Source organism: Octopus sinensis, linkage group LG26 (assembly GCF_006345805.1).
Source record: "Octopus sinensis linkage group LG26, ASM634580v1, whole genome shotgun sequence".
Lineage (NCBI taxonomy): Eukaryota > Metazoa > Mollusca > Cephalopoda > Octopoda > Octopodidae > Octopus > Octopus sinensis.
The window spans coordinates 21,787,228-21,802,042 of record NC_043022.1 but is presented as its reverse complement, the minus strand read 5'-3'; the positions used below and the strand labels follow the sequence as shown (position 1 = coordinate 21,802,042).

The 14,815-nt window shown below is 39.5% G+C and overlaps 1 protein-coding gene across 1 annotated transcript in view; it reads right to left on the bottom strand.

Moving 5' to 3' along the window:
- LOC115224776 (phosphatidylinositol 4,5-bisphosphate 3-kinase catalytic subunit alpha isoform-like) overlaps window positions 1-14,815 on the bottom strand; it is a 78,080-nt gene that overhangs the window by 51,051 nt on the left and 12,214 nt on the right. The window contains 2 exon segments of the mRNA XM_029795686.2: window positions 1,370-1,579; window positions 3,002-3,369. Of these exon segments, the coding sequence (XP_029651546.1) occupies window positions 1,370-1,579; window positions 3,002-3,347 (556 nt within the window). The 5' untranslated portion in view covers window positions 3,348-3,369.

Here is a 14,815-nt window from a genome sequence, read left to right as displayed (position 1 = left end):
TGGCTTGAAGTCAGACAGATTTCTCACTTGTACTGAAGGAACGGATATACTACTCTGGTTATCATCTCCAAAGCCAACAGCCTTATCTGTCATTAAATCATCAATTAAATCATCGAATAAGTTGTCACTTTCAAAGTAAGTTTCAATAAAATTTCAAAGTAAGTTTCACTTTCAAAGTAAGTTTCACTTTCAAAGTAAGTTTCACTTTCAAAGTAAGTTTCACTTTCAAAGTAAGTTTCACTTTCAAAGTAAGTTTCACTTTCAAAGTAAGTTTCAATAAATTTCTTTTTAAATTTCGATAAAGGAATAAAATCACAAAACTTCAGCAACACTCCAGAGTGTGGGCTGCGGGGTCACTCCGAAAAGCTCTATCTACGACGATTTCATCTCAATCGAAGGAGAGGGGCTTTCTCCGTCCAGGTTGCGGATCCGTGGAATAAGCTGCCGGACGAGATAGTGAAGATGCCGATGACCGCTCGGTTCAAAGTCTCTCTTGACCAGAAATGGCCTGAACTCTTTGTATGACCACCCTCCCTGTACATAACTCCCTGTCCCCCTACATGGCCTTGCTTTTGCTTTTTGAGCCAATAAAAAACTGAATTGAATTGAATTGAATTGAACATGGGCTGATATTAATTTTTGCAAGTTACAGAATGTTAAATAATAGAGGAAGGATTTGATGTTTTAGAGAGTTCCTAACTGCCTTTAAAATGAATGTAAACAAAGATAGTTTGATTTATGTAGTATAGGATTGACTGACAAACAGATAAGTTGTTGGGTGGATTCATGTCATACAGGATGCTAAGAGTTTACATACACGAGTATATGAGACCCCCTTCGGTCATGACCGACCGTGGGATTGCACCTGGAAGTTACCCTCCCAGGCACAAGTCCGGGCAAGGTTGTTTATGGAAGACCAGCAGTCGCCCATGCATACTGGCCTTCCCCCTCCACGCCACCAGTGTTATCCAAGGGAAAGGCAAAGGGGCCGATACAGCTTAGCACCTGTGACGTCGCAACTCATTTCTACAGCTGAGTGAACTGGAGCAACGTGAAATAAAGTGTTTTGCTCAAGAACACAACATGCAGCCTGGTCCGGGATTCGAACTCACAACCTCACAATCGTAAGTTCGACGCTCTAACCACTGAGCCATGCGCCTTACATACATACATACATACATACATATATATATATATAATATATATATATATATATACACACACACATATATGCATATATATATATATATATATATATAATATATATATATATATACATACATATACATGTATGTATGTAGGTATGTATGTATATATGTATGTATGTGTGTATGTAGTGTATATATTGAATACAACAAAGTCTACCTACCTCTATTTAACTTTTTTTGCACATGACTGGGATTTGTTCTGGAAGATTCCACTTCAGGGGGATAACTGTACAGGGCTCGTTTATGGCCAGCTTTATCATCTCGGCAAGCCACTACCTCTTTACAAACTTCCAGAATGTTACGACGGAATGTCATCACTTCAAGTTCTTTCATCTCATTGAAATCACTTATTGGAATACCAACGGCCATACCTAACAATTGAGAAGAAAACAATAATTATAAAATACACCAATAAAGATAGATCTCAAACTTCAAAGACAGCAAAACCAAATAGATTTTGGAATAACAATTAATAATTTCTAACAAGGGTTCAATCCTACTCCTTGGCATCTTGAGCAAGTGTCGTCTTCTATAGCCTAGGGCCAGCCAAAGCTTTGAGTGTGGATTTAGTAGAGAGAAACTGAAAGAAGTCCATCACATATGTATATGTGTATATGTATGTATATGTGTGTGTGTGTGAGGTTTTGGTATCCAGAAGATCCAAAAGAAAAGTAAGGCTATGTAAGTGTTATGGAAAAACTGCTGTTAGACTCCCGGTTTGATAATAGCATGAGTGAGGAGTCTAACATGGATCGTGTGTGAGTGTGTACAGGCTAAATAAAATGAGACAACAAAGCCAAGGAAGTGTGAAATTTCTAGGACATTTTATAAAGTGAAGGGTAGTCTTACAGCTGTTTCAAGGATATAAAAGATATCCCATCATCAGAGACGACACGAGAGAGTTGAATAGAAGGAAATAGTGGGGTTCAATATAAGAAGTTATTTTGGAAAGGGAAAGATATAGGAAGTATAAATGGAAATATAAGAATAAAATGAATAAAAATAGAAATATATGTTGGATGTTAATTTTGCTGTTCCAATATCCAAGGAATGTGTTGTATAGAATGGGTAAAAAGGCTTCTTATCCATGGTATGGATAGTGTGCTGGTATTAATTCCACATGTGGAGGCGCAATGGCCCAGTGGTTAGGGCAGCGGGCTCACGGTCGGAGGATCACGGTTTCGATCCCCAGACCAGGCATTGCGCATGTTTATTGAGCAAAAGCACCTAAAAGCCCCACAACGCTCTGGCAGGGGGTGGTGGTGAAATTTTGAGAATAGATTAAATAAGTAGGTTAGGAGGAAGAAAATGGTAGATTATTTTGGCCAAATACGACCAGATTAAATGCTAAAGGGTTAAGCAAATGCCCTAACTGCACTAGTACTAAGGTAAAACTAAAGGAAATCTTTACATGGTCACTCAAACTGCTAGAAAACAAGAGATAGTGGCAAAATCACTCTCATATCAAACTATATTGTCTTCAAAAAGAGGATGAATTGGATATGGGTCTAAATACACCGTGCAAAGAAAAAAATGTGACAGTCACAGTGGAAATGTCTTGGATTTTATGTTAATCTTCTCAATCACTAGATTAATTGACGAATAGAAAAGAAAATCAAAAAAAATATTCTAATCATCACTTCAGACTTTGATAGGGTGATAAATCTTCAGCTGGCAAAAAAAAAACTGGCAGAATCAGCACTCAGTAGGCTAAAGTGATAGTTCTTGAGGTGATCCAAATATTTAACACTTAAAAGAAAAAAATGGAAAAAGAAATACTTAAAAAAACACACCAATTTCATAATTCAATTTTTTCTCTTCTCTGTTACCCTCGGGTTCAACAACCTTCAGCCAAGGCAAGAAAAGTCTCAAATCACAAAGTCTTTTAGTTTCATCAAAGAATTCCTCATGTTCAGCATCTTGTGTGATGCTGACAAATACATATGAGGTTGGGTTTAGGAGTTTTGTATGGAATGGGTATTTCTTTGCCTCTACCCAGAGGTCTGTCTTGATACTCTCTAGCGTGGCATTGCGATTACAACGAAGAGGTACTAAAATTCCTGTTGGCAACAGACAATCGACATCGATCTGTGAAGGCATCAAATGTAGGCCCCATAGTTCTCCTGAGCTTGGTGGCATCTTGGTCCAACATAAGCTTTAGCTGAAATAAATGATAAAAAGATGTAGAATAACATTTAACATAAATATATTTAATATATATATATTTAACATAAATAACATAACATAAATAGGCGCAGGAGTGGCTGTGTGGTAAGTAGCTTGCTAACCAACCACGTGGTTCCGGGTTCAATCCCACTGCGTGGCATCTTGGGCAAGTGTCTTCTGCTATAGCCCCGGGCCGACCAATGCCTTGTGAGTGGATTTGGTAGACGGAAACTGAAAGAAGCCTGTCGTATATATGTATATATATATGTGTATGTGTCTGTTTGTGTGTCTGTGTTTGTCCCCTTAGCATTGCTTGACAACCGATGCTGGTGTGTTTACGTCCCTCTCACTTAGCGGTTCGGCAAAAGAGACCGATAGAATAAGTACTGGGCTTACAAAGAATAAGTCCCGGTGTCGATTTGCTCGACTAAAGGCGGTGCTCCAGCATGGCCGCAGTCAAATGACTGAAACAAGTAAAAGAGTATATGTGAGTGGGAAATATGTCTAAAGCAATAACATTAATAGATAATTTGAGTACATACAAGCATGATGAACCTCCTAGTCCATTTCAACAAACAAGAGATCTAATTGTTCAATCAAAACATATCTATTCATTAACCATCTGTCAACTCTGTCACACATTTGCCGACTTATAGTATTACAGATAGAGTGGTTGGTATATTTCTCAACCATGCCCAACACAAAGTAATCCATGATATTACAACTGGTGGGGATTAGGAGGACAGAAATTACAGCTAGGCGGCGAGCTGGCAGAACCGTTAGCACGCCGGGCGAAATGCTTTGTGGCATTTCGTCCACCGCTACATTCAAAGTTCAAATTCCGCCGAGGTCGACTTTGCCTTTCATCCTTTCGGGGTCGATTAAATAAGTACCAGTTATGCACTGGGGTCGATATAATCGACTTAATCCGTTTGTCTGTCCTTGTTTGTCCCCTTGTGGGTAATAAAGAAATAAGAAATTGCAGCTGGTGAAGTTGAAGAAATTCTCTGACAACCACTTCTGACTCTTTCCAGAGGTATGGCAAGGAACCAACTCGTACTCAACTGATATGACCTTCCAGCAGCAATCCTCTCCAGCCAGGGATTGACCACTGTCTACAGGAGCTTCACACAGCCACCTGAATTGCACCCAAGATCCTGTTCAATGATGTGGAGATGAATTCCACCATGCAGACACAATCAGAATACCTACTGTATCCCTTCCTGCTGGCCATATCTTTAGTGTCTTCAATCAATCAAAAGCAAAATCAAATTCGATGACTGGCGTCCGTGCTAGCAGGGTGCAAAGAGCACCATATGAGCGTGATCATTGACAGAGCGGCTAACAGGCTTCCGTGCCAGTGGCACTTAAAGGGCACCATTCGAGCGTGATCATTACCAGCGTCGCCTTACTGGCACCTGTGCTGGTGGCATGTGTAAAAGGATTCGAGCGAAGTCGTTGCCAGTACCGCCTGACTGGCCCCCGTGCCGGTGGCACGTAAAAAGCACCCACTACACTCTCGGAGTGGTTGGCATTAGAAAGGCAACCAGCAGTAGAAACTCTGCCAAATCAAGATCGGAGCCTTGTGCAGCCATCTGGTTCGCCAACCCTCAGTCAAAATCATCCAACCCATGCTAGCATGGAAAGCAGACGTTAAACAATAATGACGATGATGACTGCAACTATCTATGTCACATCTTACACCTTTACAATGTTCATGGGACATTGAGCAGCAGTCATGATGTCAGTATTTTGATACCCAACAGGAATCATCATGATACCAGTAACACTTTACAAATATTCAAATGGCTTTCTGTCCTCCATATCACCTAACTTTTCTCAACTACGACTTTAAATTTTATACTCTTCAACACCATTAATATATGAATCTGTTCCTGAAAAAAAGGAGACATAAAAACATTGTCAAATTTAAGCCATGCAAGACACTTGTTCTTGCTGTTTCTTCTTACTTTAGTTTCACCAGACATAAAACCACCTCCCTTTCTACTACATCCCCACTCAGTTGAGAAAGTTTTTCTGTCTTGCAAGTTACATGGCGACCTCACTAGTGCTGGTGCCACAAAAAAAAAGCACCTAGTACACTGTAAATTAGTTGATGTTAGGAAGGACATTCAGTCATAGAAAACCCTGCTGAAGCAGACATTGGAGCTTGACATGCTCTCTGAACTCATCAGGTCCTGTTGAACCACCCAAAGCCATACCAGCATGGTACACAGACATATGGTCCAGCTGCTGATGATGATGATGATGATGACAACAATGTAAAAAATAACCAAAACTTTTGTCAGCTTTGATGACGAGTATCTAGTTGCTTGATCGATTGAACTATATACTCATATAAGTGGTTGAGTATTCCGCAAACATGTACTTGCATGATTCTCAAACAGAATCAGCATGGGACAGTGAGTGACAAAACAGGAGCTTTGAATTACAAGAATACTTCATCTAACAGTCTTCGACACAGCTTCCTTCTATCCACTTCCACTCACCACAATTGAGTGGAGCCAAGGTTATGGTAAAAGACACTTGATCCTTCTACCAGGCATTTGCAGTTTTCATCTTGTGTTGATTTAAGGCTAAAAGAGAAGACCCTTGCCCAAAATGCATGGCACAGCATCAAATTGAACCTGGAACCATGTAATTGAGCAGCAAACTTTTTCAAACTTAAGAAATTTTGACAGATGAGTGTCTGGATTTACAAATCAGGAGAAAAAGGTTCTCAATATATGTAGAAGTTTATCCGTTTATTCAAAGTTGTGAGTTTTGTGCCACTGTTATGATGTAGTTTCTATTTTCTACGATGACTGTTGGAAGCTGAACATGAGAAACTCAGAGCAGAAACGGTGCACTATCTTGACTGCAGTTTCATTATTTATTTCAAGTCTTGAAAACTTCCAGTTTAACTTAACTTAAAACTTTACGGAGATGTACTTGCTTAGCAAGTGATTTGATCTGAGATCGTGTGCTGAAACGAAAACAATTGCAGCGTGGAAGGTGTTTGTAAGCCATTTAAGAAACACACAAAAGTTGTTCGATCCACTTCAGCATTTAAGTTTAATTTGTCAAAATATTTTCGTCGCTTTAAGACCGCGACCTGTTCACTGATGAAGCATGGATTTTTGTCAGTGAACAGGTCGCGGTCTCAAAGCGACGAAAATATTTTGACAAATTAAACTGAAATGTTGAAGTGGATCGAACGGCTTTTGTGTGTTTCTTAAATGGCTTACAAACACCTTCCACGCTGCAATTGTTAACTTAAAACTCTTTACAAAAAAAGGACTTGAACCTTTTCTTTAAAGAAGTAAACAAGTAAAATGAAGTTAAAAGAATATACTATCTGGGATGATGATGATGAGAAGGATAGGTCTTGTACTTTCAGCATGACATTTGAGTTAAATGACTGAAATCCTATACTAGATCATTTTCATAATCTGGTATGAAAAAAGAAGGCTTGGGAGGTGGTGGAGAAACAAGGAGTTCCTTGCTGTCAATAAAAGAGGCTTGGGAAGAACTAATTTCATGAAAACGGCACCAGAAAGATCCGGTCTTAAGCTGGCACAAGTGAGATTGACTGTGAAAAGATAAAATGAGAAACTGGAGGATACAACCAACCTCCACATTAACATCCAGTCATACTCTGTAAGGCGCTTGGTGTTAAAAAGGGCAACGAGCAACAGAAAACACAACTCAGTCGTGAAGTCTGTCCTTTTCCGCAGGAGTGGCTGTGTGGTAAGTAGCTTGCTTACCAACCACATGGTTCCGGGTTCAGTCTCACTGCGTGGAATCGTGGGCAAGTGTCTTCTACTATAGCCTCGGGCTGATCAAAGCCTTGTGAGTGGATTTACTAGTCAGAAACTGAAAGAAGCCTGTCGTATATATGTGTGCTTGTGTGTTTGTGTTTGTCTCCCTAGCATTGCTTGACAACCGATGCTGGTGTGTTTACGTCCCCGTCACTTAGCGGTTCGGCAAAAAAGACCGATAGACTGGGCTTACAAAGAATAAGTCCCAGGTCGATTTGCTCGACTAAAGGCGGTGCTCCAACATGGCCGCAGTCAATTGACTGAAACAAGTAAAAGAGTAAAAGAGAGTAAAGAGTAGGTACAATCAACTTTGGAGAATTCCTGAATCTTGAGGTTATCTCCCCAGTTCAAGTGAAGCTGGTCTTAACTGCCGTTTGCTAATTATGAAACATTCTCTAAACATGGGCATAATTTTTAAAAAATCATTAATATACCTGTATATGTCTAGTTCTATATTTAAGAGATGAGGAATTATATAAATTATTTACATTCGACAGATATTTGTCTTCATCTTGTTTGTTGTTCGTTGCCAGTACCACCAAACTGGCCCTCGTGCCGGTGGCACGTAAAAGCACCCACTACACTCTCAGAGTGGTTGGCGTTAGGAAGGGCATCCAGCTGTAGAAACTCTGCCAGATCAGATTGGAGTCTGGTTTGCCAGACCTCAGTCAAATCGTCCAACCCATGCTAACATGGAAAGCGGACGTTAAATGATGATGATGATGACATTTCAGCTGATATATCCTCCAGCCTTCATCAGGTGTCTTGGGGAAATTTCGAACCTGGGTTCTCATTCCTAAGGTATTTTTTGATGTTATTATTATTATTATTGAGCAGGTCACAGCTTAGAATCGAACTCGGATACTTGGTGTTAGTAGCCCGCGCTCTTAACCACTACTCCATATGCCCATGGGCATATATATCCATGTTGTTAAGATTACAGTGCATGTGTACGTATACTTGTGTCTATGTATGCATATTGCAGTTGGTATGCATTTTTCAGATGTGTTTCACACTTGTAAATCTGGAGGTCATTATCTATGAGGCCTTGACAATCCAGTCATATAATCTACTTAACTACCTCAATTAGGTTGTAACCCAAATAATTTTCAACTGCTAATTAGTTTTTTTAATGCATTTATAATTTGATACCCCTGTACGGCATGTATCATGTCTCGTTAATTGACCTGGTTATTATTTTATTCATTATTAGATCTCAACTTGTGTGCTGTTGCTTATGTTATTCTACTTCTTTTATCTTTTACTTGTTACAGTCTTCTAACTGCGACCATGCTGGAGCACCGCCTTGAGGGGGTTTAAGTCAAACAAATCGAACCCAGGACTTTGCTTCTTTTAAACCTAGTACTTATTCTATCAGTCTCTTTTGCCGAACCACTAAGGGGATGTACAAACACCAACACCAGTTGTAAGATAATGGTGGGGGAAGGGAGGACAAACACAAACACACACACGAGTTTCTTTCAGTTTTCGTCTCCCAAGTTCACTCACCAGGTTTTGATTGGCTTGAAGCTATTGTAGAAGATACTTGCCCAAAGTGCCACACAACAGGACTGAACCCAGAACCATGTGGTTTGGGAGCAAGCTTCTTATCACACAGCCATGCCTTATAATTATTTTATATTTGTTAGTTCTTCAAGACTTGAGTACACAATATAATTGCTTCTCAGATGTGCTTTGTACTTTTTTGCTTAGAACAGTGCTTCTGATTTCTTTTAATTACTAAAAATTAAATTGCTAGAAATTTGTTGTCCTCCAGGTCGTTGCCAGTGCCGCTGGACTGGCTCCTGTGCAGGTAGCATGTAAAAAACACCATTTGAGCATGGCCGTCGCCAGTACCACCTGACTGGCCCTCGTGCTGGTGACATGTAAAAGCACCCACTACACTCTCAGAGTGGTTGGCGTTAGGAAGGGCATCCAACTGTAGAAACTTTGCCAGATCAGATTGAAGCCTGGTGCAGCCATCTGGTTCACCAGTCCTCAAACCGTCCAACCCATGCCAGCATGGAAAGTGACTTTACTCTTGAAAATCAACCCCATAGTAGACCCAAGACCAAGGTGGATAAACGACAAGCTGGAAACTGTAGTGGAAGCAGATACATCTCAAACTACACGAGAGTTAGAAGCAAGGGGTGATGTTTCAATTCCAAATATATTAGACCATCTGAAATAAATCGGCAAGGTAAAGAAGCTAGACAAGTGGGTTTCACACAAACTAAATGAGCATCAAATGACATGTCATCTTGAAACTTGCTGTTCTTTGCTGTCACAGCATGAAAAGTAACCATTTTTGCATTGTATTATTACATGTGATGAAAAATGGATTCTTTTCAACAATAGCAAGCATTCTGCATGGTGGTTGGATAGAGACAAAGTGCTAAAAAAAGAATATTCACTAAAAAAAGCTAATGGTGTCTGTTTGGTGGTCCAGTGCTGGTGTCATCAACTACAGCTGAGACCTGGTAAGTCAAAGTATTAAGCTGAGTATAATGAGTATTGAGACTCCTGCCAGAAATTTTATGCAAATTCTGCTAATAATAGATACTTAAATATTTTTTCATCTAAAAAAACTAACAATCGCAAATACCAAACACCCACATTCTTTGAATGAATTTAGAAATAATGAAAATATTTCAGACAAATAATAATAATAATAATGTGACCATCAGATCAGACATGGGAAACCTGACATTGTTGTGGTGAACAACAAGAAAAAACTTGTGATAATTAACACAGCATGTCCCAGTGACAACAGGATCAAAGAGAAAGAAGAAGAAAAACTGAATAACTATGACGATTTGAAGTGGGAAAGATACAGGTTGTGGGTTGTGGTGTCGGTGGAGAGGACGACAGATGAGGTGGGCGGAAGTAGGGCTTGCAGGGGCCGGTGGAAGACTGGAGGGCGCATGTGCGGGGGGAAGCGGAAGCGGTCAAGCGGGACGCACGTGTGGCGATCGAGGAAGCGGGCAATTCGAGCATAGACGAGGAAGCGACAGGACGTGTCGAATTTGTAAGGGCCCTCTGATCTTCGCCGAGGTAAGACCTGTTTGAATTTCTTTCTCCTTCTCCTTCTGTTGTCCTCTTCATCCATCACACTACATGGGTAATGAAGAAAGTGGACGTAATACCAATAGTAATCAGCACGCTTGGAAGTATCAGCACTCAACAACCACCATGGCTCAAAAAGACTGGTACAAATGTAAAGACAGAATACATCCAAAACTCAGCATTGCTTAGAACTGCCAGAGTTCTTTGCAAGGTTCTTGAGGCATGACCAGTAAACAAGTGTCACCTTAGTCTACTGGCTGTGGACAGATGACATTCCATCTTACCCAGCAAAATAAGCTGAGAGTATTCATCAAATAATAAAAACAATAATAATAATTTGGTATAAAAGGTGGGCTACAGCAAATATTCTGCTCAATACCACAGATTTGCTTGTCAGTTACTTGACCTTCACCAGTTGAGCATGTGCCTTAGTAGCTGGCAATCACAAGCAGAAATAGTGGGAGGGCATCATAACCATGTGTTGAGAGGAATTCTTTGGGGTTTGAATAAATCACCTCTGGAAACATCCTTAAACAACCCTCATTTAGGGACCTTTTGCAAGGTCATGCATTATTTATCTTGATATTAGATCACCATGTTGCACACATGTTTGTGATGCATGTACCTGGTGTACCCTTAATAGATGGGTAGATATGATGGGTATATTAGGCTTCATATATTCGTGCCCCACTGTCACTTTGATGGCATGCGCTGCTCTTTCACATAATAAACAGAAAAATAGTAAGAAAATGAAAATTCAGGATCTTATGAGACTTCCCCATGAAAAACTGACCATACTGTTAAGACAAGAAGACCAGACATGGTTATAGATATCAAAATAAACAAACATTGCATGATTATAAATTTTGCAATTCCCTATGATAACAGAGCTGATAGCAAAGAAATTGAAAAGATTGAGAAATATCAGGATTGAGGCAGAGAGCTGAAGTGACTGTGGAAAATTAAGACAGTAATTATTCCTACAGTAATGGTGCACTTGGAACAACACTCAAAATGTTATCTAAAAGACTGAAAGATATTGGAAATGAGACACACATTATCAACCTGCAGAAAAGTACCTTCCTATATTCTGCAAGAAACCTGAGAAAGATTCTTGAGATTTGAGGAGACTGGTTGTCAGCAAACCTGGAGATAATATTCCAGCTAATTAAATTAGCATGTACTAACTTACTACTACTACTACTAATAATAATAATAACAACAATGGTTTCAAATTTTGGCACAAGGCCAGTAATTTTTTGGGGGTGGGGGCGAGAGGAAGTTGATTACATTGACCCTAGTGCTCAACTGGTACTTATTTTATTGACCCCGAAAGGACAACAAGCAAAGTTGGCCTTCGTGGAATTTGAACTCAGAACATAAAGGCAGACAAAATGCCACTAAGCACTTTGCTTGGCATGCTAATGATTCTGCCAGTTCGCCACCTTTATTGTTTTACTCTTTTACTTGTTTCAGTCATTTGACTGCGGCCATGCTGGAGCACTGCCTTTAGTCGAGCAAATCGACCCCAGGACTTATTCTTTGTAAGCCTACTACTTATTCTATCGGTCTCTTTTGCCGAACTGCTAAGTTACGGGGACGTAAACACACCAGCATCGGTTGTCAAGCAATGCTAGGGGGACAAACACAGACACACAAACATACACACGCATATATACATATATATATATATATATATACGACGGGCTTCTTTCAGTTTCCGTCTACCAAATCCATTCACAAGGCTTTGGTCTGCCTGAGGCTACAGTAGAAAACATTTGCCCAAGGTGCCACGCAGTAGGACTGAACCCGGAACCATGTGGTTCATAAGCAAGCTACCTACCACACAGCCACTCCTACACCTACATATATATATATATATATATATATATATATATATATATATTATATATATATATATATATATGGGTGTGTATACATATAGGTCCGAATGAGTGTGTTTCTGTGGTGTAGATATGTGTGTGTGTAAATATATATATATATATGCTAAATTATTAATAATGTCTCACTATGTATGTATATATGTTTTTATATCAATGTATTTCTATGTCTTTGAGTTTCTGTGTAAGTGTGTACTTACTTCAGACTAATAATACGAATATAATGCATGAAGGATAATAAAACAGCAGGATTAAAAAAAAATTTTTTTTTTTGATCAATTAAGAAAAAAAACTAGATTGGTCTGTTGAGATGGTCTACCGACACCAGGTGATAATTGGATATTAGGGGTAGGTACAAAGAGTAGGCAGAATGACACGATTTCTATGTCTAGTTATTTATGTGTCTAGTCACTTTTGATTAGTTTACTTTAATTGCTTCTTTTCTTCGTTCGTTATTGATCAGCTAAACTGTACTTGACGTTAATCATGTGGTGGAGTTTCTTTTCATTTTATGAGTGTTGGTTAAGTATATTTGGTGGGGAATATGGTTTCATTCAGCAAACACGTCGCATTCTTCCATGAGGAGTCTTCCTTTGCTAAAGTTGGTGAAATAATACTGATGTAATGTAATAAATATAATCTCTTTTTACTCCTTTTACTTGTTTCAGCCATTTGACTGTGGCCATGCTGGAGCATGGACCCCCAAGCAAATCGACCCCAGGACTTATTCTTTGTAAGCCTAGTACTTATTCTATCGGATCTCTTTTGCCGAACCGCTAAGTTACGGGGACGTAAACACACCAGCATCGGTTGTCAAGCGATGTTGGGGGGACAAACACAGATACATACACACGCACTTATATATATATATACATATATACGACAGGCTTCTTTCAGTTTCCGTCTACCAAATCCACCCACAAGGCTTTGGTCGGCCCGAGGCTATAGTAGAAGACACTTGCCGAAGGTGCCCCGCAGTGGGACTGAACTCGGAACCATGTGGTTCGTAAGCAAGCTACTTACCACACAGCCACTCCTACACCTAATAATGTATTTATTATATAATAAGTACAATACCCATGTCAACAAAAATGCAGACAATTTTATTAAGGATAGAAAAAATGGGGCATCGACACAGCAGGAAACCATTAATAAATGTGAGCAATCTAGTAAATGTATGTAAATAGACAGAATTGATGCACTTGAAGAATCTGATATGGTTGTAATGTCTTGGTTGAAAATATCACCCACAGGACACAAGTGTGTGTGTGTGTGTGTGTGTATGTGCACATATACACACATGCATATGTTCACATACATACACACATTGGTACGTATGGACTTCTTTCAGTTTCCATCAACCAAATCTACTCACAAGGCTTTGGTCAGCATAAATATATGTGTATATATATATATATATATATATATATATATATATATATATACACATACATACATACACACATTTATTTATATATATATATATATATAAATGCGTGTGTGTGTGTGTATGTATATATATATATATATACATACACATTTAAGCCAACATGAAGTTTATATACATATATATTTTCGAGCAAGGTCGTTGCCAGTGCCGCTGGACTGGCTCCTGTGCAGGCGGCACATACAAAGCACCATTTGAGCATGGCTGTTGCCAGTACCGCCTGACGGTATGTAAAAGCACCCACTACATTCTTGGAGTGGTTGGCATTAGGAAGGGCATCCAGCTGTAAAAACTCTGCCAGATCAGATTGGAGCCTGGTGCAGCCATCTGGTTCGCCAGACCTCAGTCAAATCGTCCAACCCATGCTAGCATGGAAAGCGGACATTAAACGATGATGATAGATGAAAAGGTATTACATTTGATAGAATTATCTGAATGCTAAAGAGTTAAAGTAATAAGTACTATTTATAAACTAATGTTGCTACAGTTGTCATTATCATCATCATCATCATTTAACATCTGCTTTCCATGCTGGCATGGACTAGGCAGCTTCACTGGAACTAGTAAGCTGGGGATGAGCACTAGGTTCCAATCTGAATTGAGCTTGGTTTCTATGACCCGGTGCCCTTCCTAATGCCAACTACTCCAAGTGTAGTAGATGACTTTTATGTGTCACTGACAGCTGCTTTTACATGTCACTAGCACAGAAGCAGTTACATGTCACTGCAGACCTCAGTCAAATCGTCCAACTGATGCTAGTATGGAAAGCGGACGTTAAACGATGATGATGATAAACATAAATACTTCATATATATATATCATCATCATCATCATTTAGCGTCCGCTTTCCATGCTAGCATGGGTTGGATGGTTCAACTGGGGTCTGTGAAGCCAGAAGGCCGCATCAGGCCCAGTCTGATCTGGCAGTGTTTCTACGGTTGGATGCCCTTCCTAATGCCAACCACTCCATGAGTGTAGTGGGTGCTTTTTACGTGCCAGGAGAGGCTGGCAACAGCCACAATCGGATGGTGCTTTTTACGTGCCACCAGCAAGGGATATATATATGTAAGTTACATTATATAGATTCAAGTAATCTGCTAGTGTTCATAAAAAATGCTCCTTAGTGTATCACTGTACAAACCATATAGAATATATACTAATATACAAAAAAAAAAGGATAAGGAGTGTAAAAAGTCATAAATAACA